This window comes from Hippocampus bargibanti, linkage group LG16 (assembly GCF_051943395.1).
Source record: "Hippocampus bargibanti isolate YZ-2025 linkage group LG16, ASM5194339v1, whole genome shotgun sequence".
NCBI lineage: Eukaryota > Metazoa > Chordata > Actinopteri > Syngnathiformes > Syngnathidae > Hippocampus > Hippocampus bargibanti.
In genome coordinates, this window is record NC_142749.1 from 18,044,535 (window position 1) to 18,071,572 (window position 27,038).

Genomic DNA, 27,038 nt, shown 5'->3' on the forward strand with positions numbered 1-27,038 from the left:
GGAACGGATTATGGATTGGCTGGCTAGCTATTAGCTATCTATTTGGCTGGCTATTAGCTGTCTACCTGACTGGCTGTTAGCTGTCTAGCTGGATATCTATGAGCTATTTATTAGCTCTCCATTAAATAGCTGGCTAGCTATTAGCTGTCTAGCTGGCTGGCTGTTAGCTGTCTAGCTGTTGGCTATCTGGTTATTTATTAGCTATTTATTAGTTATCCATTAGCTAGCTGGCTAGCTATTAGCTGTCTAGCTGACTGGCTGTTCGCTGGCTAGCTGTTGGCTATCTGGTTATCTATTAGCTATTTATTAGCTATCAATTAGCTAGCTGGCTAGCTTTTAGCTGTCTAGCTAGCTGGTTGTTAGCAGTCTAGCTGGCTAGCTGTTGGCTATCTGGCTATCCATTCACTATTTGCTATCCATTAGCTAGCTGGCTAGCTATTAGCTGTCTAGCTGGCTGGCTGTTCGCTGGCTAGCTGTTGGCTAACTGGTTATCTATTATCTATTTATTAGCTATCCATTAATAGCTGGCTAGCTATTAGGTGTCTAGCTTAGTAGCTATTGGCTATCAGCTATTATTATATCGTGTATCTGCGAATCGCGAATTGGTTGAGCTAGCAAGAGGTCACTGTCATTTATCCCCGCCGCTAGCGACAAAAAACAAGCCTAGCGCCTTTGTAAGCCACCCCTTCGTTTTTCAAACCTCGGGCCGTCGTATCTCCCGCAGGCTAGCTGGCGTTTGACCCCTTTGGCGCCGCCATAGCTCCTCTCACGGTCATTCCATTAACCTCGACATCGCCGCGCTCAACCTCGCGGCGCGCGCGGCTAACGCGTGCGCCCTCTCGTACGCTTGTCGGCCGTGCCAAAAGTTCCCCTTTCAAGCCTTTTAAAGAACGTCTATCACAGGCTATTGTTCTTTCAATCAATAAAACATACGCGTCGGCCATTTTTTTTTCGTCTTTGAATATTTAATCTGGGCCTTGTGGGTTTTTTTTTCGTTTTCCCAAGCGAGATCATTGACTTTGGATTGTTTGCTTTCATACGGACCATTACAAGTAACAATGGAAGCTCCGCGGGGACGACAAAGTGCACCGGAGGTCACGTGACTGCATCAGAACACTGTGTGAGTGTGTATGTGTGAACGCGCTAGGCTAGATGCTATAATCTGTGTTCTGATTTCATGGCGCGTCAACCCACCGAAAAATATATAATAATAATAATACATTTCATTTCTAAGCACCTTTAAAAACTCACGGTGACTATACAGTCACAGGATAAGTTTTTTTCTGTGGGCGAGCAGTGGCAGTCACACGCGCCAGCGTTTACTCAACCCGGAAGTAACTCAAATAGAAAGCAAGCTAGCTAGTGAGCGAAAATATAGCTAATGGTTAGCGAAAATATAGCTAATAGCTAGCTAGAATATAGCTAATGGCTAGCGAATAGATAGCCATTAGCTAGCGAATACATAGCTTATAGCTAGCAAATAGATAGCTAATATCCAGCAAATAAATAGCTTATAAATAGCAAATAGATAGTAGGCAGCAATTTGCGGCGAACGTGACGGCCGAAGGCTCTGACTATATATATATATATATATATTGCTAGATAACTCCTTAGTATCATAGCAAGGTAGCTAGCTAGTTTGGTTGCTAGTCCGTTAGCATTTCTGTTAAATTACTAGGTAAGCTCTTAGTGTGATAGCAAGATAGCTAGCTAGTTTGTTTGCTAGTCAGCTAGCATTTCTGTGAGTTTGTTCGCTAACTCCTTAGTATGATAGCAAGCTAGCTAACTCGTTTGTTTGCAAATCAGCGACCATTTCTGTTGACTTGATAGCTAACTCCTGAGTATGATTGCAAGCTATCTAGCTAGTTTGTTTGCTAGTCAGCTAGCATTTCTGTGAGTTTGCTAGCTGACTACTTTATATGATAGCAAGCTAGCTAGTTTATTTACTAGTCAGCTCGTAATTATGTTACTTTGCTAGCTAACTACTTAATATGATAGCAGGCTAGCTAGTATATTTGCTAGTCAGCTCGCAATCCTGTTACTTTGCTAGCTAACTATCTAGTATGATAGCAAGCTAGCCAGCCAGTTTGTTTGCTAGTTAGCTAACTCGTTATTAGGTTAATTCGGGCAAGGACATAGCTTTCATCAAACATCACAGTTAGCGATGGGGGCCAGACGCTAGTCTTGCAATATTAGCCTAAAAAAAGCAGGAAATTGGCACTTAGGTCCTGACATGGACTTTTTACAACGACGTTTTAACTCACAAATTCGACAGACTGAATCACTCTTTTAATAGCGGTCGACGCATTTTCCGACTTTTTTACACGGACGATGTTTTTAATGGCAATTACTGGCGCAAAAGGATGTAGGACGTTCCTGTGGAAACGTCTGCATTTTTTTTCCTTTTCCCCACTGTTTCTTCCCCTTTAGAAATGTTCATGAAACCCCTCTTGTTGATTCCATTCCCTCCAAGCGCAACATTTCCATAATCTGCTGCTGGTGTATTGTCTCAAGATCCTTCTAAAGTGAAAGGGAAGACGAAACCCCCCACTACCCAACCCCCCACCCCCCCAAAAAAAAAAAACACTCACTCGTTGTTATGGCGATTGGGTTGCGGGTTGTGTAACCTATCACCATGAGAACAAAAAAACAGCACAAACTGTGTGTGTTACTGACATCTACCTAGCTGGCGATGAATTTGCTATCAATTTGCTAACTATTAGCACGTGTAGCTATGTAGCTGGCTATTTATTAGCTCTGTGGCTATTTAGCTAGTTAGATAACTGTCTAGCTGGCTATCTATTTGCTATCCATTGGCTATCTATTTGCTAACGATTAGCACGTGTAGCTATGTAGCTGGCTATTTATTAGCTCCATGGGTATTTAGCTAGTTAGCTAACTGTCTAGCTGGCTATCTATTTGCTATCTATTGGCTATCTGTCTAGCTAGCTGGCTATGTAGCTGGCTATACATTAGGTACATGGCTATCTAGTTAGTTAGCTAATTGTCTAGCTGGCTATATATTTTCTAGCTATTGGCTATCTATTTGCTATCCATTTGCTAACTATTAGCACATGTAGCTATGTAGCTGGCTATTTATTAGCTATGTGGCTATTTAGCTAGTTAGTTAACTGTCTAGCTGGCTATCTATTTGCTATCTATTGGCTGTCTGTCTAGTTAGCTAGCTATGTAGCTGGCTATTTATTAGCTTTATGGCTATTTATCTAGTTAGCTAACTGTCTAGCTGGCTATATATTTTCTATCTATTGGCTATCTACTTGCTATGCATTTGCTGACTATTAGCACATGTAGCTATGGAGCTGGCTATTTGTTAGCTCTATGGCTACTTAGCTAGTTAGCTAACTGTCTAGCTGGGTATCTATTTGCTATCTATTGGCTATCTGTCTAGCTAGCTGGCTATGTAACTGGGTATTAGCTATATGGCTATCTAGCTAGTTATGTAACTGTCTAGCTGGCTATCTATTTGCTATCAATTTGCTAACTATTATCACATGTAGCTATCTAGCAATTTATTTATGCATTTATTTAATTTCGATGTATTTATTTTTTTTCCGATGTATTTATTTATTCAACTTGCCAGTCTCTGAGCGTAGGCTCCACCCCCAAAAAAGCCGCCGATATATCCGTGTCCTTTTCCCGAAGCGCTTCACGAATCCATCATCTCCCGCCTGTTGCGAAATGTCTATTACCTGAGTGGCTTGAATAATGGATGGCGCCTTCCATTGAGGGTGCCATCACTTTTATGTCTTCCCAAACGTTTGCCATCCAAACAGTCTTCAATGGAACCAGATAAGGCGACTGTCAATATGAATACATTTTTAAATAAATACTTTTTTTTTTTTTTTTTTTTTTTTATGCCTCAACATAAAAAGCAAAAAAAGTGAAAAAAAAGTTGGCGATTCGTGGTCACATTGCTTTGATCTTATCGGGCCGCTTTTTTAATGTTGTTTATTTGTTTATTTTTTTCTTTAAATAAAGCTCAGGAATTAAAAGACTACAGACATCACTTTTTTGTTTCCTAACTGACATCAGATGAACATTTTATAGCATCTAAAATACCCAAAACACAGAGTATGATATTTTTAGTCAAATGTAAAACACCAATAAAAATGATTTTAAAGTGTCCAAAATCTGAAGAAAAAAAAATGAACCCGGAAGTGGCCAGTTTCAGAAGATCCCGCCCCCTTGCATACATGTTTGCAATCAATTAAAGAATTTATTCCGTGCCATTTTGAGGCAATAGGGGGGAGGGGGGAATGTTGCACCAAATAAGAGGCAGAAGTGGGCGACAAAGCTCCGCGTAAGGAATTAATCAGCCCGTTTCCACAGGCTGATTAATTCCTTACACGGAACTTTGTCGCCCACTTCTGCCTCTTTTTGGTGCAACATGAAGTTTTCAGACCAAACAAGTAGAGCAAAATGCATTGACGTGATGGAAGGACTGCTACAATTTTTCGTTCCTTTAGTGACGTCACGTACGGACTCGTCACCAACTCAAAAACAAGACTTCCGGAATATTCAGCGGCAGTCTTAAAAGGTAAAATAGAGCTATATGCGGTGGAATTTTTGTAAAATACGCTCAGTAGAAGTCATTTGAAGCCATTTTACAAATTCTGGACACAAGTTTTCCGGAGACGTCGGTTGTCCTTTAATGAACAGCCTCAATCATACCAGCGTTGCGTTGCGCGCATTGTACTTGTTATAATAGCCCAGGGAAGATCCTCATTTCATTTGCTCAAGTGGGCTAACTAATGAATGCGCGCGCACTCATTTATTTCATATGCAAATTCACGTCCAGTCATCCTTAGCGACTTGGCGCACCGTGGGGGAAAACGTATTTGACAAAAGCGAGAGAAAAAAAAAGAGGAAAGGAAAGGACAATTGTCATTTTTTGTTTTTTCAAACATTGTTCACATTTTGCAAATTGAAATCATTTTTATATGCAAAATGTAAAACTAATACTGCATCTCATCCACAAAAAAAACAAAAAACAGTCCCACAAAAGCTTTTCAAGCCAAACAAAGCTGCTTTAAATGTTTTTGGATGCTAGCCCGGTTCGCTAGTGAGCTAACTCCTGTGTGTTTGCTAGCTAATCAGTTAGTATGTTTGATAGCTACTACTTTGTTTGTTAGTCAGCTGGCATTTCTGTCCGTTTGCTAGCTAACGATTTAGTAAGATGGCAAGCTAGCTAGCTAGGTAGTTTGTTTGCTAGTTAGCTAACTCGTATAAAACGTAAAGATGTTTTTTTTTTTTTTCAAACATAGTTCGCTATCAATCTTACGAACTGCAGTTAGTATGATTGTTAGCTACTTAGTTTACTAGTCAGCTAGCAATTCTGTTCATTTGCTAGCTAACTACTTAGTAAGACGGCAAGCTAGCTGGCTAGGTAGTTTGTTTGCGAGTTAGCTAACTCGTATAAAGCGTAAATACTTTTTTTTTTCTTCAAAATATAGTTAACATTTTGTGACTTGAAATTTTACGTATATGCTAAAAGTAAAGCTAATACTGCATCTTATCAAAACAACACTCCAACAAAAGCTTTTCAAGACACTAAAGGCCAAACAAAGCTGCTTTAAATGTTTTTGGATGCTTGCTAGTGAGCTAGCTAGCTTTTTATCTATTTGAGTTACTTCCGGGTTGAGTGATTATTAGCTAACTCTTAGCTAGCTAGCTAGCTTTCTATCTATTTGAGTTACTTCCGGGTTGAGTGAACGCTGGCGCGTGCGGCTGACGCTGCTCACCCTCAGAACAACTCATCCTGTGACTACAAAGTCACCTTGAGAGTTTTGAAAGGCGCTTAGAAATTAAATATTATTATTATTATTATTTGATGCAAATCCCCAAATCAACCACACCCAAATTACACCCCCCGCTGATCCACGCATGTGACTGAAACGTGTTATTTGAGCAAGGGATGACACAAATGTAATCAATAAGGAGATCCTCGACGGGGAAACATTAGTCGCGCCTGGAGAGAAAAGGCCCCGTTTCCACAATCATGCGGCGGTGACCTTTTCGGCTGATGAGATGTTTATGCACTTGTGGCGCTTGAGATCAAATGCCTGCCCTCTTGATCACATCCTCGTCACCGATTTTCATACCTGGCTGCCGGCACGCAGGCAGGCGCAGTTGCGTTGATCCAACCCAAAGTGGATCTTCAGACCCTTTGAGAAAATCACAAGCCGCCATTGCAAAACATTTTTGCTATCAAGCGTCGAGGGAAATTAATATTGGGTGAATGGAGACACTCGTTCATCGTGAAATGTATCCGATTTTACAAATGGGTTTCTTTAAATTGGCTTTTTAATATGTACAGTGATACATCAGCTTAATTACTTCCCAGAAAGTGTGTTTAAGGCGAAAAGTTAGTCTTCCAAATATTTATTTCCCATAAGAAACCATTAAAATGAGAATAATCCGTTCCCAGGTCCCCATAAAACATCATTTTTGACTAAATAAGCCTTAAAGCTACACAAAATATACCTTATTTTATAATAATAATCATCATCATCATCAGAATAATCATAATAATCATCATAATCAGCATTATAATCATAATCAGAATCAGAATCATAATAATAATTATAATAATCATAATACATTTAGTTTCTAAGCGCCTTTCAAAACTCTCAAGGACACTTTACAGTCACGGGGTAAGAACTTTTTTTGTGCGGGTGAGCAGTGGCAGCCGTTCGCGCCAGCGTTCACTCTACCCGGAAGTAACTCAAATAGTTAGAAAGCTAGCTAATAGATAGCTGTTAGATAGGTAGCTAGATAGCTTGGTCGCTAGCTAGATAACTGATACTACTACAACTCTCCCAATTTGTTTGTTGTTCAGACGTTGGCATAAACCTTGCTCTCATTTAGCCTCAGCGGCGTCCAGACCAAATTAATCCACAACTAATTTCCTCTCAATTCTTTACAATCAATTAATCGGTTATTAGTCACGCACTGTAACAAGACAACACGTTTGGGGGTGGGGGGTGCTATTAAAAATACGTTAGCAGCCGACTTGTTGTTTATCAACGGCTTTGAAAAGACTTAATAGGACAGTTAGCAGGATCCCACCTAGCATGACGAAGCCCGAGCCCCCGATGACAACAGATGCTCGGCGTCGTGGGAGCGCAACAGGAATGTGTATACTAGCTAGCTATCTATTTGCCATCTATTAGCTATCTAGCTGGCTAGCCTGCTATCTTGCTGGCTATCTAACTGGCTATCTATTAGCTATCTAGATGGCTAGCTATCGAACTGACTATCTCTTAGGTCGCTATTAGCGAGCTAGCTAGCTTTCTATCAGGATTGATTCCGGAACGCCCATCCTAAGTAAAAGCCTTTTTTTATTTTGATAGGTTTCCCATCAAAATAAAAAATGCTAATGGTGACCTTACAGGCTACTTTGTTGCTATTTCCCCTCCAAAAAATGGCCGTTCAAACAAAACAACAACAATGTTTTGTTACTCACTCTTCCCGATTTACACCCACAACGGCGATAGCTTCCAGCGACCTTGCAGCCAAGAATAACGAGGCTAGCCGTCGCCAAAGATGTCGCCACCGCCTCGTAAATTTACCCCAAGTTAGCGCCCGGGCTGCCGTGGCGGCGACGTGAAGATAAAGTTTCACTCGAGTGGTGCGTGGCGACGCCTCGCTAGCTAAATCAACCCCCCGTGGGTGTTTTTAAAAAGAGGGGGCGAAAGGTCTTACTCGTTCATTTCCATGTTGAAATTTGGATCGAGCCGAGCGTTAGCGAGCTGCCGTGAACTAAAGGTTAGGCAGAAGTTGGCCTGCGCATAAATTAGCGGGGAGTCGGATTGAGTTGCGAAAATGTATGAAAAGCTACGTCAAAATGAGGCCCAGAAGTAGTTTGGACAACATTTGGCGAGCTAACTCTATCATAATAAGGGGAATATGTAACCAGCTAGCATGGGGCTAATATAAGGTATTATGTAGGCAGCTCGCATGGTGCGAGCATAAGGGGAATATGTAGCCAGCTAGCATGGTGCTAGCATAAGGGGAATACTGGATGTAGCCAGTTAGCATGGTGCTAGCCAGAAATGTATAAAAAGCTACATCAAGATGAGTCCCAGAAGTAGTTTTGACAACATGTGGCGAGCTAACGCTATCTGGCGAGCTCACTCTATCGTAATAAGGGGAATATGTAACCAGCTACTATAACTGGAATATGTAGCTAGCTAGCATGTTGCTAGCAAGTAGCGAAAGCATTTTCAAACTTAGCTTAGAAACCTTGAAAATTTAGGTTTATAGGCCCTCAAATGTATTCGCCCTTGACATGTAGCAAATGCTAGCCTGGTGCTAGCATAAAGGGAATATGTAGCCAGCTAGCCTGATGCTAGCATAAGAGGAATATGTAGCCAGCTATCATGGTGCTAACATAAGGGTAATATTTAGCCTTCTAGCATGGTGCTAGCATAAGGGGAATATGTAACAAGTTACCATGGTGCTAGCCAGCTAGCATGGTGCTATCTAGTAGCAAAATGGAGCTTTCAAACTTAGCTTAAAAACCTTGAAAATGGAGATTCAAAGGCCCCCAAACGTATTAGCCCTTGACACATAACAAAAGCGGAGCTAGCCCACTTTTATTCTCATCATATTTTGAGTCACGCCTTCGTCACGTCGGCGACGTCAACTTCTATTGGTGGGTTCATTCCGATTGCGCCGAGTCTGTCGCGTCGATGCTAATGACTTTGTTTGCGCTCCTGTTGATTTAGCCGCTCGGCGACTGTGGCCCATCAGCGACAATGCAAACAGCCCAACTATGTGTTGTTCTGGCCCGGCGAACTCGCGCGCAAACACATCTGACGCCGCCTGCTTCTTAATGGGCTCGCCGCAGTCGTTGTCATGCACACACGCTAGCGATACGCACAAACGTAGAGCTAGCGAGGGGGTCGGCAAGGGGCAAACACGGAGTCGGTGGCAGAATTAAAATCAGCTTTGAGGCTTGTGTGAACACGCTTTTATTCATCAAAGCTCAAGTCCAGTGGCGCTTTTAAACGGTATGGCAGCAGTCCGTCGCTTTGGATTTGAGATCAGCACCGATTTTGAGTTGAAGATGAAGATCCGGAAGTGAAACTGCATAGAAAACACAGTGAAACTTGCACTCGTTTCAACTTTATTGATAGTTCAAAGGCAGAGTGTCAACTGCAAGGTTAAAATATCCCATCAATCAGGCTCCACAAATAACCCACACAAGCTATCTGTACAATTTGAAGAGAACATACAAGCAAGGGAACCACCTTGAGACAATTTATGCAAAAAAACTACCCATTCCATCAAGCCATTAACGACCGTCACAAAGGGAAATAAAACGACTTTATTATATAGTACAGTTTATTTCTTTAATTACAATACATTTATTATACATACAATACATTTAGACATTTATTATACATACAATACATTTATTACACATAAAATAAGGTATATTGAGTGTAGTTCTAAGGTTTATTTAGTTGAAAATTATGTTTTATGGGGATCTGGGAACGGATTATTTGCATTTTAATGGTTTCCTAGGGGAAATAAATTTTTGGGATACACACTTTTCGCCTAACACACTCCAATTAAGTTCGTAAGCCAAGGTATCACTGTCGGTGGGTTTTTGTCAGTCTTTCTCTCCTGTCGCTCATTTGCATGCAGCGGTAGGTTGTTTTTACACCCCCAACCCCAACTCCCTCCCCCTTTTTGTCACTTGTAAGGAATTCTCCTTCTCTTTCTTGGGAATTCCAAGTATGTGGGGGTTGCCGCCACCCAACTCGGGGGGCGACTTGCCTCTATTCTTTCTAGAATTCTCACGGGTTGGAGAAGGAGGAGAAGCCTGGCGAGTTCATTAATCCTTTCTTCTTCTACAACTACTCCTCTAGTGATGTGTCATTCGCGAACAAGCCGTATCTATGAAGTGAACAAAGAGAGCTGATGGCTCCCAACAAAGAGCCGGAATTGAGAGCCGACTTTTTTTTTGTCCTCTATTCCCTGTGACACGTGATTGGTCAAGATCCGTGGTAGAGCAGGGAGGGGATAATTACAGACACACAAAGAATCATACCACTTTACAGTCACTGGATCCGTTTTTCTGTGGGTGAGCAGCGGCAGCCACATGCGCCAGCGTTCACTCAACCCGGAATAACTCAAATAAATTAAAAAACTAGCTAGCTAGCTAATAGATAGCCAACGGATAGCCAGCCAGCCAAAAGATAGCCAATAGATAGCTAGCCAACTAGCTAGCTAACCATTAGTTAGATAATAGATAGCCAGCCAGCTAGCTAGCTAATAGATAGCCAACTAACCTGCCCGCCAACCACCAGATAGCTAATAGATGGCCAGCCAGCTAGCTAGCTAATAGATAGCCATCCAACTAGCTAGCTAACCATTAGATAACGAATAAATAGCCAGCCAGCTAGCTATCTAATAGATAGCCAATAGATAGCCAGCTAACTTGCCAGCCAGCCACCAGATAGCTAATAGATAGCCAGCTAGCTAGCTAGCTAATAGATAGCCAATAGATACAATGATCGTCCCTTCTTCCTTGCCCAACCTTCCACTTTCCCATTCAAGCGTTTAATTTTACTCACACGGTTGATTGCTTTGCGAGAATAAAGCCATACAAATAACATTTTTTGATATAGTGTATATTGACATGAATAATTCATTGTTCACACAATTTGACATGATTTTTGGTCGTTAATTAATTTAAGCAACTAAAAAAACTGTAGCTATTTCGGAGCCAAAAGAGCCGGATCTTTTTAGTGAAACGAGCCAAAAGATCCGGCTCTCTGAAAAGAGCCGGATTCATCACTAACTACGACTGTTCGACTCCAGAAGGACCCCCCCCTCCCCCACCCCCACGCACGCTGTGTGGCCGGCAAACAAGAGACGAGGTGTGGCTGGGATGGGGCGGCGTCCCGACGCTTTGTCTGCGGCACGGCCCACCCGTGCAAAGGGGGCGGGAGTGGGAGTGGGGGGGACGAGTGGGGGACATACACTCCGGCGTCTGCAGCCGAGGCTCATCAGATTGACGTGGGAGCCAGAAGCTAACCCACACGAGCACATACGCGCCTAAAAAGGGACGTTTTAAGCTGTGAGTGGAAGACGACGACTAAGTAGTAGAAGAAGAAGAAGTAAACACGGTAGAAAAAGAAGACGAAGAAGAAGAAAACGACGACCGGCGCTCCTGTTGAAACTGCACAACAAAGAAAAGTTGTCAAGTTCGACCGGTTGGAAGACGTCGGAAAAGAAGAAATAGGATGAGCTTTTCAAAGTAAAACTTTGGACTATGAGACTTTTCGGACATGAACCGGACCACCACGGGGACGGCAGGTCGCGGTTTTTTTGCGCTCAGCTGTGGATCCTTTTGATGAGTACGTTGACACTTCTGATGCTATGTGGCTAATGCTATTTTGGGTGTCACGTGGGTTGTTCGGCTGTTTTGGGAGCTTTTAAACCGGCACAAGATTTGAATGGCGAGTGTGAAAACACGTCTCTGATGTTTAGTTCCGGCCCCAAAATTAAAAATAAATAATAATAAAATAATAATCTACACTATCTATCTATCTATCTATCTATCTATCTATCTATCTATCTATCTATCTATCTATCTATCTATCTATCTATCTATCTATCTATCTAACTATCTAGCTAGGTATCTTGTTGGGTATCGATTGGCAAGCTAGCTATTTGAGTTACTTCCAGGTTGAGTGAACCTTGCCGCGTGTGGCTGCCGCTGCTCACCCTCAGAAAAACTTATCTTGTGACTATAAATAATAATACATTTCATTTTAAGCGCCTTGAGAGCTTGGAAAAGCGCTCGAATTAAAGTATTATTATTTTTACTACACACATTCCACCATGACGTCCCTGATCCACTGCTGAAAAGGATGCTTTGATCCTATCTTTTTTCATCTAGAACCGCTTCATGTTCACAAAGAGGGTACAGCAAGTGCTGAAGAATGAATGACTCTGTGTCTTTGTGTTGTCATATTATTTGTTATTTAGTTTTGTTGTTGTTGTTTTGACTTCAAAATGGCGCCGCGAGAGTGGCTGCCTTTCCAGCAGCTCTTGTATTTTATTTTTCTACTTCTTTCTTTCCTTTCATAACTTTGCTGCTGTGAAATGTCAATTTCTCCACGCGAGACGAATAAAGGTACATCCAATCCAACTACGTATCATAGAAAATATCAAAACATTAGCTTAGCTAATGGGACAGTTTGTCCTTGTTGATCAACGAAAACGGTTCAAAAATGAGCAGTGTAATTTTGTCCGGATGAGACTGAACTCCCTCCCAGCCCTGCCCCCCCGACCCTTCCCACTGCCACACTCACCGAACTCTAATGAACCCTTTTCCTTTCCTTTCTCGTCAGCGCTCGCAGGCAAAGTTTCGCCCACCACTTCAGAGGCCCTGGTGGGTTCGTCGCCGGCGACATCCCGTCCGCCGCCGCCGCCCACCATCTACTTGCCGGCTAGCTTCAAAATGTCCAACGTGCAGCTAGCCTTCTTCTTACGCGAGTCGGCGTCGGGATCGGGCGGCGGACATCCGCTGCAGCGCTCGGAGAGCTTTGTGGTTTTCCAGAGCAAGGAACTACCGGCGGTCAACATCAGCTTGGGACCTTTTGTCCGCGACCAGACGCTGTCCAAGGACCTCCTGCAGCCGTCCGGCCCGCTGGACATCCCCGGCCAGTTGACGGTCAACTGGAAGGTGCGCGCCTTCATCGTGCAGCCGCGGGTGTTCTCCAACAACCCGGCCGTTCAGGTGTTCTTCTACATCGCCGGCCGCGACTGGGACGACTTGAAGGCGCAGGACAAGCTACCGTGCGTGCGCCTGCACGCCTTCCGCGACGTGCGGGAAATGAAGACGTCGTGCCGCATGAAAGGCAACCTAGCGCAATGCCTGGCGCGGTTGGACCTGCCGCCGTCGTGGTTCAACGCTAACGTAGCCCCGCTGGGCCGCCGGAAGGTCTCCGGGGGGGACGGGATGACGGGCGAGACCCCGCAGGCGGAGCTTTACTACACGCTGCGCGAGCCCGACGCCGAGGGTCGATGCGGCGAGGCGCCGTCGCGCCACCCCCTGCTGCGCATCGGGAGCATCGGCCTGTATCGGGCCGACCGCGAGCAGCTGCTGGTGGACAAGCGGCTGGACGAGAACATGTTCCTCAGGCTGCCCGAGAAGCCCCTCAAACCTGGGGAGACCCTCCGGATCTTCTTGTACCTGATGCCCAACTCCACCGTCGAGCGTTTCAGCCTCAAGTAAGTGGCGCTCTACTTCCATTCGGCTTACATTAGCTAGCTGGCTATCTATTAGCTATGGAGCTAGCTATCAGGATATCTATTAGCTATCTATCCAGATGGCTGGCTATATATTAGATGTCTATAGGCTGGCTAGTTGACTGGCTATCTATTCACTATCTATTAGCTAGCTAGATGGCTATCTGTTAGCTGTCTATCCAGCTGGCTTGATATCTATTAGCTAGCTAGCTGGCTATCTATTAGCTATCTAATAGCTACCTATCCTTTATTTATTAGAATTGTCCTGGAGGGGGGGGGGGTAATCAGAGTCAAGAGTCAGAGTACTTACATTTTCACTCTTTGACATACACCTCGAACTGCATCTTGTCCATATTTGTATTTTCAATCGTCATCGTCACGTAAACATCCCATGACGGGGTCATATGGCAGTGGGGGCGTGCATTTCAACCTTAGGCCTTCAGTAGTGCTATGTCTGAATCAATCCAAGCCTTCATAACTATTTGATGGCGATACAAACTTCACTGCTGATACGCTGCGACTGCGACTCATATCTATCTGGCTGGCTAGCTGTCTATCTAGCTAACTATCTATTAGCTATCTAGCTGGCTACCTGGCTAGCTAGCTATTTACTATCTATTTGCTGTCTATTAGCTATCTGATGGGCTGGCTGGCTATCTAGCTGGCTACCTCGCTGGCTATCTATTTGCTGTCTGGCTGGCTATTTGGCTGGCTATCTATTCACTATCTATTTAGCTATATATCAATTAGATAGCTGTTAGCTAGTTAGCTAGCTTTCTAACTATTTGAGTTATTTTGGGTTGAGTGAACGCTGGCGCGTGTGGCTGCCTCTGCTCACCCACAGAAAAAAAAATTATCCTGTGACTGTAAAGTGACCTTGAGAGTTTTGAAAGGTGCTTGTAAATGAAATGTATTCTTATTATTATTATCATCATATAAAACGTGTGACGTGATGGACTACAAGTCCACTAGAGGGTAGCGTTAGCTAGGAAAAAAGGCCTGCGAGAAGCCATTGGTGTCGCCAACTCCAAATCGGATTGATTAAAGCAAATGTTTGATCGATTTTATTGGAAAATATAAATATCATTCACATTTTTACGCTAGCAGAGAAGGCCCTGCAGGCCTTGACGCTCCACCACTCCCTGAAATCCGTTCAATATCGAACGTCGGCCGATAACCACGCGCGACGAGCTCTATGTAAGATCATCCCCCGCGTTTATTATCCAGGTTGCTCCGTTTCAGCTCCGAGGAACCTAACGAGCATGTAATCATCACCCCCCCCCCTCCCCCAACCGACTCCCAAGCCTCCCCGCACCGCTTCTCGAGCACCCTCGTCGTTCACTAATAATGCTGAATCATGCCTGGAGGGAGAGCCGCCCGGTTCAAGCAGAGCGCACGCCCGCTAAGGTGATCGCTTTGGAGCGCTCCCGATACGCCTTTACGTAACCACGCACGTTTGCGCTCGCGGAAATGAGGCTCAAAGCATTTTGTCTATGTGTGTGTGTGTGTGTGTGTGTGTTGTCAGAAAGTGTGGGCCTCACAAAACAATGAAACAGGAATGTGTGTGTGTTACCAGAAAGGGTGGTCCTCACTCCTTATTTGGAGTTACCTGGACCCCACAAAAACGTTGAAACAGGAATGTGTGTGTGTGTGTACTCCTCACTCCTTATTTTGAGTTACCCGGACCTCACAAAAACATTGATACAGGAATATGTGTGTGTGTTATCAGAAAGTGTGGTCCTCACTCCTTACTAGGAGTTACCCGGACCTCTCTATAGTAGTCAAACAGGAATGTGTGTGTGTGTGTGTGTGTGTGTGTGTGTGTGTGTGTTATCAGAAAGTGTGGTCCTCCTCATTTGGAGTTACCCGGGCCTCACAGAAACATTGAAACAGGAATGTGTGTGTGTGGTCCTCACTCCTTATTTTGAGTTACCCGGACCTCGCAAAAACAATGATACAGGAATGTGTGTGTGTGCACGCGTTTATGTGTGTTTGTAAGGAAAAAAAAGGCATCTAAAATAATTCCCCTGAACTTTTTCTCTTTGTGATGTGTAGCATCAAGCTAATATAAATTCATCATGATTCTTGCTAGCTAACCAGCAAATTACTATTCTCACTTTTGTGTGTAAGAATAAAAAAAATCCGCCTTTCTGCAGTTTGATATTTCACGTGGAAAAGTTCCCCGGGCGCCACGTTGCTCTCGGGCGGCGAGATACGTCTTGAGGGCGAGATGATGAAACGGCGCGCTAACGCTTTATTTGTAATTTTAGCATAATCCCCAGCACACACTTGTTAAAAGTCGCAGATTTGCTGAGTAATTATTAAGCGCGGCTCACTCATTAAGCCTCGGAAGGAAGAATTTAAGAAAAACACGCGGTATTGTTACTCCCCCACACACACACACACACACACACACACACACACACACACACACACACACACACACACACACACACTTTCGGCATTAATGGTGATTTATGCTAACAATAAAAAAAGCTAAAGAGGAAAACTTAAAACCCAAATTAATGAAAATCAACAGCAAGTCTCTCTTTTGAGGGGGAGGCGGGGCTTATAAACGGGGCGAATGTGCGTTTGTAAACAAAACGTTCATTGACATTTTGCAGCGTCGGCGGCCATGCTAACGAACGCGAGTGTAGCCCGTGAGGAGCTAATGTTGTTTTTCAGGCTTTTTTTTAATACATTGCAAATAGATAGAACTCCAGCCAAGCGGCACAGTCCGATTGGCCTTTCTTGGTCCCGGAAAGACACCAAAGTCCTTTTGTGGGTCTTGGGTTCGCCGCGACGGCCATTTTAAAAGACGTTTTCGGCCATCTTGGAAGCAAACAGCCAGCGTCAGTCATTCAAGCGGGCGAACGAACGCTGCGAGCCAAATTCTATTTGCATCCATCCTTTAATCCGCCGACATCCCAATTGGCAGATCAAAGCGTGTCACGGGGCGAGATGGAGACCAATCATTCGGAGCAGGAAAGAAAAAAAAGGATTCTGATGCAAATTAGACGCTCGAGCGGGAAGCTATTTTATTTTTATTTTTTGACATTTCCTCGTCTTCTTTTACACACTCGTGATTTATTATGACTATTTATAGCGACCTTATATTTGTACAGGTAACATCCACTCCTGTACGACTGAGAGCTTATACAGATGTTTACTTATTTAGTTATTTATTTAGTTATTTATTTATAATAATAATCATTATACATTTTATTTCAAGCGCCTTTCAAAGCACTCAAGGACACTTTACAGTCACAGACAAGCATAGATAGGATAACTAATACAATAAAATTATAAATAGAATACAATAAATAAAATACAATTATTATATTTATTTACTGTAATGGCATTTATTTATTTATTTATTTATTTATTTTTCTATATTTATTTTTCTATTTATTATATCTATATTTATCTATTTTTTATATATTATTATTATTATTATTATTATTATGTTTTTTATTATTTTTTACATATGTCATTAATAATCTCAAACCATTCATTTATACGTGAAAATATAATTTATTTATGTATTTATTTATTTATTGTGAATTCTTTATTTATAGTGAATTATTTATATACTTATTTCTTATTTATTTACTGTATATACATTTATTATGTATGTATTTATTAATTTGTATTTTTTTTTTTTTACCATTTAATCATTGAATGTTATGATAGTTTTTTTTTTGGGGGGGGGGACATTCATTCAACGAATTTTTTTTTTTCATCATATTTCATCCAATAATTGTATTGAAATCATTTCATAATATGCGAAAATCCAAATGTAATATGTGTACGTTAAAATGTGGTCGTGTTCGGAGTTGCGTATAAACCGAGTTAGCTAGCGTTGGGCCTTTTGCATAGCGATTGCATATTCCGCCATCTTGCTAACATGGCGGAATTTTTTAATTGGTGACGGACGCTCACGCTAACTCGTAGAAAGGCCACGTGTCACGTTTCACTAATTTCAACTCACGTTTCGCACATTGAATTAACATTTATTATTATGATGATTATTATTATTATTATTTAAATCCCCTCCGGGTCCACAATTTGATTTTCCTATTCTTGTTGTTACCAAGCAACAGGCGCGTGTCTGCATTTGTTGATAATATTAGCACCTGATATGCTTGAGGAAGTTGCCACGCGGCTACGCGTGTTAGCAGTAATTATTGTCTCCTGTTCAAAGTGCAAATTGAATTCGTAGCGGGAGGCGAGAGCGTTCGGCGGCTAATGGCTAATAGCGGCGAGAGCTCGTTTATGTGTTTATTTATTTATGATTAAACGATGAATCCATTTGACTTTTTCAACTCAGCCGTACGAAATTGTTATGAATTTGTTGTAGTGAGAAATAGCAAAGTGATCAAATTAAGAGGAAAGAAAAGGAAGAAGTAGAAAAAAAAACAAAATACAGGAGCTGCTGTAAAGGCAGCAACTCTCGCGCTGCCATCTTGAAGTCGAAACCTAGCTATCTATTTGCTATCTATTCGCTATCTAACTAGCTAGCTGGCTACCTAGCTAGCTATCTATTTTCTATCTTTTGACTAGCTAACAAGCTAATAGCTATCTATTCACTAGCTAATAGCTATCTATTCGCTATCTATTCGCTAGATATTAGCTATCTATTCACTAGCTAATAGCTATCTATTCGCTATCTATTCGCTAGATATTAGCTATCTATTCACTAACTAACTAGCTAGCTGGCTACCTAGCTAGCTATCTATTTGCTCTCTATTCACTATCTAACTAGCTAATAGCTATCTATTCGCTAGCTATTGGCTATCTATTCGCTACCTATTAGCTATCTATTCGCTAGATATTAGCTATCTATTCGCTAACTAACTAGCTAGATGGCTACCTAGCTAGCTATCTATTTGCTATCTATTCACTATCTAACTAGCGAATAGCTATCTATTCGCTAGCTAATAGCTATCTATTCACTAGCTATTAGCTATACTTTTGCTAATTAACTAGCTAGCAGGCTACCTAGCTATCTATCTATTTGCTATCTATTCACTAAATGTGGGGCAGCAAAAGTGATCACACCCCTAAAGTGAAAATGGCCAAAATTAGCCTGGTTAGCCATTTTGGGCGCCGAGTCACTGATGTTCCAAGGTGGAACAGAAGTTCAATTTGTGCAATGTCGCTCCTCGAGTGTTTTATCGCAAGCAATCGTCGCTGTCGTCAAATGTCTGCTCGTTTGTCACTCCCCTAACCTCCTCCATGCCTACTCCGCCATCCATCGGGAAAAAGGACCCCCCCCTCTCCCAGCGCCGCCTTTCCTTCCCCTTTCCTCCAGCCGCTAAACACGATTGTAGTAATTCACTTAGCCAACAAAGCGGCATGATGGACGGGCTCACCCCCGGCCGCCCGAGGTGGAATGAAAACTCGCTGCGGTTGCGCGCCGGATTGTCGTCGCCGGATGCGAGTAAACACAAAAGACAAACAGACGTGTCCTTGAGTGTCGTCTGGTCGCAGCTAGCGGAGAGCCATTCAACTAGCGCTTGGAATCCATCTAATGAGTCATTTTCACTTCCGGAAAAATGTTTTTAAATCAACAAATTTGTGTTAGCCTTTCGCTGGGCAAACATTCCGAGCTAGCTTATTGCTCAATTTGCAAGGACTCAAATATAATAATAATAATACTAATAATCCATTTCATTTCTAAGCGCCTTTCAAAACTCTCAAGGTCACTTTACAGTGACCTTGAGACAGTGTTATTATTATAATTCAAAAATATCTGAACAGGATTTTTTTGGGGGCGCCGGGGAACTTGCAGTCGAGATTCAATCAAACTGATTGCAAGCTACAATGGCAAATCTGCGAGCCAAGATGGCCGCCGCCCCAACAAAAGATGATTTGTTTGTTTATAGGCCGAACCAACTGGCTTGTGCAACATTAATGCTGGCTACGTTCTTCATAAAAGACTGGAAAAAATAGAACAACAGATGCACGCCACGCAAAAAAAAAAAAGCCTTCCAAAAAGGTTCTTGATGTACTCGTAGCGTTAGCGGCGTCGTAGGCAGATGGCACTCGTCTGCTAATGACTATTTTACAGCGTCTACTTGTCGCCTGTCACAGAAACGCTACGTCGGGGATGAGCGCATTGCCACGTTTGGACTCTCACAGAACGCGACGGTTAGCGATTTTACAGAAGGTCCTTGAACGCCTCGCAAATGTTTGGCAAAGAACATTTTGGAGTCGTCAACTTGGGTTGAATCCATCGCTTTGATTCGCCGGAACATGCGGAACGCTACGTTAGCCGCTAGCTAAGTGGCTTTTAAAGCGCACAGCCAACTTGTTAACTCCAACATTTTTCCGTGACAGGTGTTTGGGATTCCACTTAATTCTGTTTGGCGGGAATTTCGCAGAGACAAGATGTCGATTGCTACGTTAGCGTCCAGCTTACTTGCGTTTATGAAGTCGTAACGTTTGAAGCCACGCCAATTGAATTCAATCAATATAAAATAAAATCCTTTTCCGAGGTACTTTCACTCACATATGAAATGGATTATTATTATTATTATTTGCTAGCTATTAGCTGTCTATTAGCTATCTGGCTAGCTATTTGCTATCTAGCTAGCTATCTCTGCACTATGTAACTGACTGGCTATTTAGCTAGGTATCTGTTGGCTATCTTTTAGCTAGCTAGCGCTTTGATTCAAGAAACTGGGAATCTATCTGTTAGCTAGTTAGCCATCTATGAGCTATATACCGAGCTAGCTATCTATAAGCTAGCTGGCTAGCTTTCTATCTCTTTGAGTTACTTCCGGGTTGAGTGAACGCTGGCGCGTGTGGCTGCCGTTATTGCTAGTACAATAACGTTAGCATCTAGGTGATTGGATGACATAGTTTCCGATAAATATTTTTCGGAACATCCATTTTGGAAAGTAGTACTCTTAGTCTTGCGCAATGTACATGTCCGCAAGCTAGCTGTGTCGTGCTGTTTATTGTTTTTGATGATGACAATGATGATGATTCACTGCTAGTACAATAACGTTAGCATTAACGTTAGCATCTAGGTGATTGGATGACATCATTCCCGATAAATATTTTTCGTAACGTCCATTTTGAAAAATAGTCTTCCACAAAGGAGTTAGCCGGTTAGCACTAGAAGCTAACGTGGAATGAGTGGCATTTTTTTAGCAGCTAAATGCAAGCGAGCTGTATCCTGTTTTTTTTATGTTGAGATGTCCCTAATTGACTCAAGGGTAACGTTTAGCTGCCGAGTTCGAAGAGAGACAGATTAATTTGTTACGGTTTGCGGTATCGGGCGCCCTATTTTTATTTTTTATTTCCTTTAGTTTATTTATTTATTTAGCTAACATTCCTCCAGTAACATTTAAATACAAGCGCTCCGCTTTGATCGCTTCTCCAATTCTCTCCAAGAGTTGTTTACGGGAAGCGGAGTTGGCGGCTCATAAAAGGACACCGGGGTGGGGGGGGGGGGGTTGGGTTGGTATAGACGGCGGAATTTTCCGTTGAGGTTCTTCGCCGTTTATTCGTTTGCATCCTGGGAATTTGCTATATTCCGCAAAAAATATCAGAGAACAACATTTCAGACAAAAATAATGGCGGCGTTTGACTTGAATTTTGCGCGATGGAGCCTTAAATGGAGTCAACTTCCACGTTAGCTTCTTGCGCTAGCCGGCTAACTCCTTTGTGGAAGAATCGCGGCTTGGAATTGAAACGGATTTACAGTAAGTGGGACAGGAGATGTGAGACAATTTATTTTCGTCAATGGATGCAATAGCTTTCGTGTTTGCTTTCAACATTTAGCTTGTAGCATACGTGTTGCATACATTTCACCATTACGTTTCTGATTCACTGGTGAAAAGGACGCTTTGATGCTCCCCTCTTTCATCTAGAACTGCTTCATGCAACAAAGAAGGTGCAGGAAAGTGCTTAAGATTGAATGAATGCATCTTGAAGTTGTCATATTATTTTGTTATTTTGTTTGTTTTTGTTGTTTTGACTTCAAGATGGCGCCGCAAGCGTGCCTGCCTTTACAGCAGCTTCCGTATTTTGTTTTTATATAGCGCTTTAACAACAGTTGACGCGAGAACAAAGTGCTAACATGGACAAAAGGCAAACGCTGCCCTCTGGTGGAAGGGAAAAAACATCGCCAGAGGTCTGACCAGCGCCTTATCGGCACCCAGCATGAAAAAACAAAACCCGAACAAATTCGGGAATTGCAGCAAATGAGTTATGGTGGATCATTTTTTCATTTTTATTTTCCATAATCCATATTTTTAATAATAATAATAATAATTGATTTTATTTCAAGCGCATTTTTAAGTGTCGTCCGCATCCGTAGAGTCAAGCGTAGAGTCAGTACGCCGGATTGTAACGCACCCTTCGGTGTTAGCGCGCGATGTTGCTAATCGTATGAACCCATTAAAATCTCCGTGATGCAACGAGATGACGCCGCCCAAGGTGCGCTAATCCGGCCGAGCCGCTTACTTAATTGGTCCGCCGGCTTTTCGCGCGGGTTTGTGCTAAATGCTATGCTAACTATAGCTAAATCCCTAAAACATGGCTTTAGGTTTCATTTGATTTATTTAGGCGCACAAACTGCTTTTAATATACAGGTAACATCCAACTTACAACCGGGTTCCGTTCCGACAAAACGGTCGTAAGTCAAACGGTCGTAAATCGAAATGCATTCAAAATGGCTGACGTGAGGTTTATATGACAGGATAGTATACGATGTCAATCGTATACAGGTAACATCCGAGTTACGACCAGCTCGACTTACGACCACTCGTACTTACGACCATGACCTCCAGACCATATTTTTAACATTTTAAGAGGGGGAGTTTGGGAGACATTTAGCTTCCAAGTCTCTATGCAACATTTTGAATGGATTTCGACTTACGACCATTTTGACTTACGACCGTTTTGTCGGAACGGAACCCGGTCGTAACTCTGATCTTACCTGTATATATATTTTATAGATATACACATCTAAAATCTTAAAGCGACTGTTTTATTTTTAACGAAAAAGTCGCTTGGTGTGCGCGACCGGGCCGCTAAAACTTTAGCGAGCGCGGTCGCGTCCCTGATGGATGTCGACGCGAATGTAAACAAACAAGCAAGATGTCAGCACTTAAATGGCCCATAGAAGCACTCTTTGCATGAGCGCAACTTGGCAAAACAAGGGCTAAAAACGGACGCTAACGCTAACGTCGCCCGTTCGCCCGCGCCGCCCCCCCAACCCCCCCTCGGTCGTCTCCGCTTCGAAAAAAGAAGCTCCATTAGTTCCCTTGTCGGGAGACTTTGCGCCACTGCTAGCACGACAAATTTTCATCCTTGGTAGGATATTTATAATTCAAACTAAGTGCATGTTATTTGTCTGCGAGCTTTTTTTTGTTTTGCGTGCACGCTGGGCGACGTGTCATTTGTTTGACTTTTGAAACGGGTCGCTCGGGACTCGCCGCTTTTATGTGCTTTGACAAATAAACGCTGATTGCTTGACTCCGCTGTGGATCATTACCACTCGGTTGACGTCGACGGCGGCCCAAAGAAAGCAACAACCACTTTAAAATAAAATACATTCATAAATAAATAAATAAAATCTCAGTAAACCAACACCATCTGAACAAAACATCCCATGACATTTGCTTCACTAAACAAAAACAACAAAACAACAAAATATATAATCCAAAAATCACGTTGAATTGTAAATGAATGAATGCATAGAACATTCAAATAGTTATTACGCCACAACAAAACAAAGTTAGCTAGCTATTAGCTGTCTAGCTGGCTATCTGTTGGCTATGTGGCTATCTATTAGCTATTTATTAGCTATCCATTATCTAACTGGCTAGCTATTAGCTTTCTAGCTGACTGGCTGTATGCTGTCTAGTTAGCTAGCTGTTGGCTATCTGGCTATCTTTTCACTATTTATTAGCTATTCATTAGCTAGCTGGCTAGTTATTGGCTGTCTAGCTGACTGGCTGTTAGCTGCCTATCTGTTGGCTATCTATTAGCTATTTATTAGCTATCCATTAGCTAGCTTTCTAGCTATTAGCTGTCTAGCTGACTGTCTGTAAGCTGGCTAGCTGGCTAGCTGTTGGCCATCTGGCTATCTATTCGCTATTTATTAGCTATCCATTAGCTAGCTATTAGCTGTCTAGCTGGATAGTTGTTGGCTATCTGGCTATCTATTCGCTATTTATTAGCTAGCTATTAGCTGTCTAGCTGACTGTCTGTAAGCTGGCTAGCTGTTGGCCATCTGTCTATCTATTCGCTATTTATTAGCTATCCATTAGCTAGCTATTAGCTGTCTAGCTTACTGGCTGTCTAGCTGGATAGTTGTTGGCTATCTGGCTATCTATTCGCTATTTATTAGCTATCCATTAGCTAGCTGGCTAGTTATTAGCTGTCTAGCTGTTGGCTATCTGGCTATGTATTAGCTATTTATTAGCTATCCATTAGCTAGCTAGGTAGCTTTCTATCTATTTGAGTTACTTCGGGGTTGTGACCTTGAGAGTTTTGAAATAATGAAATGTATTTTTATTTGTAGTCCCATGAAATAGCCATCCTTATCAATTTTGCTGTACAACGATGGAATTCACCCACCTCCATTTGACAAATGGCCAGGAGTAAATTACACACTTGTTGCCAGACACAAAAAAAAGTCACAAAAAGTCCACTTTACGCCTGCCCTCCCCCCTTGTAGGGAAAGTTTTATTTCCCAGGTCTTGAGGTGGCACTTGCGTGAGTGATTATTGCGTCCGCTAGAACGATTGCCGAGTATCCCGAAGGTGCTTGACTTCTTGAAGAAGGCGCCCCTCCTCCATTTAATGGCTGCGCTCAGCGTGTGGAATGAAGTGCTTGGAATTTTTAGTACTGCGCGACACTGCGTTGTTGGCTTGTGACCGCATGCTACCGCTAATCGGAGGCGATGGACTCGCAGGAAAAACCCAGTGGGAATCCTTTCAAGTGCCCGATATCTTGCCAAATCGGCGCGGGGGCACCCTGAACCGCCTTTCACGCTCATAATGGCACCGAGAGGCGATTCGGAGGGTTCTGTTAAACTGACGTGGGTGTTCTTGGAATGTGGTAGGTAACTGGAATACCCGAAGAAAAGCCACATAATAATAATAATAATAATAATAATAATAATAATACATTTCATTTATAAGCGCCTTTCAAAACTCTACAGGATACGTTTTTCTGTGGGTGAGCAGCGGCAGCCACGCGCCGACGTTCACTCAAAGCTAGCTAACTAATAGATAGCTAATAGATAGCTAGTCAGATATCTAGATAGCTTAAAACTGCTGTTTCAAGCAAAGCTAGCTAGCTAATAGGTGGCTAATAGATAGCTAGCCATATAACTAGCCAGCTAGCTAGATAGTTTAAAGCTGCTGTTTCAAGCAAAGCTAGCTTGCTAATGTATGGCTAGCCAGGTAGCTAGCCAGCTAGCTAGAGATCTTAAAACTGCTGCTTCAAGCAAAGCTAGCTAACTAATAGATAGCTAATAGATAGCTAGCTAGATAGCTAGCCAGATAGCTAGAGAGCTTAAAACTGCTGTTTCAAGCAAAGCTAGCTAGCTAAGAGATAGCTAGCCAGATAGCTAGATAAATTAAAACTTCTGCTTCAAGCAAAGCTAGCTAGCTAATAGATAGCTAGCCAACTAGCTAGAGAGCTTAAAACTGCTGCTTGAGAGAGTTTAAAACTGCTGCTTCAAGCAAAGCTAGCTAGCTAATAGATAGATAGCTAGCCAGCTAGCTAGATAGATTAAAACTGCTGCTTTGAGCAAAAATGGCTTGAAGTTATTGGACATGGATTTTTGAGACTTGCGCGTCAGCTAATATGCAGGCTAATTAGCATCCGCGCTAGGAAAAGTGTTTACTTTGACTAATGTGGCAGCAACTGGGTCACCTTGTTTCGCCTCTCTTCCCTCACTTCAGTTTTTGTTTTCTTTTTTTTTTTCCTTCCCAAAGACGAACGAACAACATCAAACGCGATATGATTTGTGAAGCTTTACATATTTCCGTTTCAGCTAATTGGCGCGCGGCGTCGCTAATAAGGCGGCGTAACAACAAGAAACAATGCTCCAATCGCTGTAACATGTGACGGACGCCCGCGGCGCAGAAGTTGACGACGTTACCATCCGCCGCCAGGTTGATTAGCGGTTAGCGACTCTTGCTAGCGCCCCCCGTTTAATCCCGACAAAGGCGACGGGTGGCGACGACGACGCACTCTGACCCCAGAGCGAGCGTTCGCCGGCTTTGTCACCCTCCGTCTTCATTCATCTCACTTATTGATCCGTCCGCCCAATTGCTTCGGCCATGACGGCGAAGTGCGGGGGCTGCGCGACGGACGACCTTCCGACCCCGCACATCAATCATTTCCTGGAATGATATCTTGAAAAAAATGTATTTTTTTTCCTCCTCTGTACCTCGGCAGGGTGAAAGCGAAAAAAGGCGTCAACCTGATCCAAACCACGTCCAAGAACGCCCAATGGAAGGTGGACTGGGAGGTTGTGTCCGGCGCCAAGCATTCCATCACCACCATCGACGTCAACAAGAACAAAGCGCTCAAGCAAGGGTGAGGCCATAGCGTGTGTTAACTGTGTCGTTTTAAGGTTAAGAAAAGTAGAAAATTATGTTTTATGGGGACCTGGGAACGGATTATTCTCATTTTGAATGGTTTCCTATGGGAAATTAATGTTTGGGATACACACTTTTTGCCTTACAGTGTGTGGGAACCAATTAAGTTTGTAAGCCAAGGTATCCCTGTATATATATTTTTTGTTTAGTTTAGTTTTTTTTTTGGGGGGGGGGGGGGGTTCCGCAATTACATATATATTCATTTTTTGTGTACCATGAGTGACTAATAAATGAGTTGAATATATTTTTTATTATTATTTTTTTGCGAGGCAATTCCTCAAATATATTTATATATATTTATTGTTTTTGGGTTCCATGAGTGACTCAAAAAATGTTACATTAAATACATAATATAAATTTATATTTATATTTATATTTATATTTATATTTATATATATTTATATACATGACCGAAAAGGCTGGAGAGGCGAGTGCTTGTCAAGAAGCGCTAATGACGTTAGCGACTTGTGGGAGAGAATCGTCCTCATGTATTATTTGGACGGCAAGGCGCGATGGCGACGCGACACCTGCTTTTGAAGCCAGAACATGTGCAGAGACAAGCTGGTGACAAGGACGCTCGTTGCTGGTGTCACATTATTTCTTGCCAGGCTAAAGATCGCCGTGTTTTCGTCTACGGATTCTTTTCCTGCGCGCCAATCAAAGTATGGACTAAAATAATAATAATAATAATAATAATACATTTGATTTCTAAGCGCCTATCAAAACTCTCAAGGTCACTTTACAGTCACAAGATCCATTTTTCTGTGGGTGAGCAGTGGTAGCCACATGCGCCAGCGTTCACTCAACCCGAAAGTAACTCAAATAGATAGAAAGTTAGCTCGCTAGCTAATAAATAGCTAATAGATAGGTAGGTAGGTGGATAGGTAGACAGCCAGCTAGAAAGCTAGATAGATAGATAGCTAGAAAGCTAGCTAGATAGATGGCCAGCTAGAAAGCTAGATAGATAGCCATCTAAAAAGCTAGCTAAATAGATAGCCAGCTAGAAAGCTAGCTAGATAGACAGATAGCCAGCTAGAAAGCTGGATAGATAGATAGCCAGCTAGAAAACTACGCGAATAGATAGCCAGCTAGAAAGCTACCTGGATAGAT

At 42.6% G+C, this 27,038-nt stretch overlaps 1 protein-coding gene across 2 annotated transcripts in view; it reads left to right on the forward strand.

Moving 5' to 3' along the window:
- Window positions 1–27,038, forward strand: part of tmem132e (transmembrane protein 132E) — a 119,805-nt gene that overhangs the window by 73,709 nt on the left and 19,058 nt on the right. The window contains exons 1-3 of one of the 2 annotated variants that reach the window (XM_089017385.1): window positions 11,003–11,393; window positions 12,393–13,275; window positions 25,726–25,866. In XM_089017385.1, coding sequence (XP_088873511.1) covers window positions 11,309–11,393; window positions 12,393–13,275; window positions 25,726–25,866 — 1,109 coding nt within the window. In that variant the 5' untranslated portion in view covers window positions 11,003–11,308. Of the gene's footprint in view, window positions 1–11,002; window positions 11,394–12,392; window positions 13,276–25,725; window positions 25,867–27,038 lie in introns of those variants that run through there. The other variant, XM_089017386.1, reaches the window with a different exon arrangement.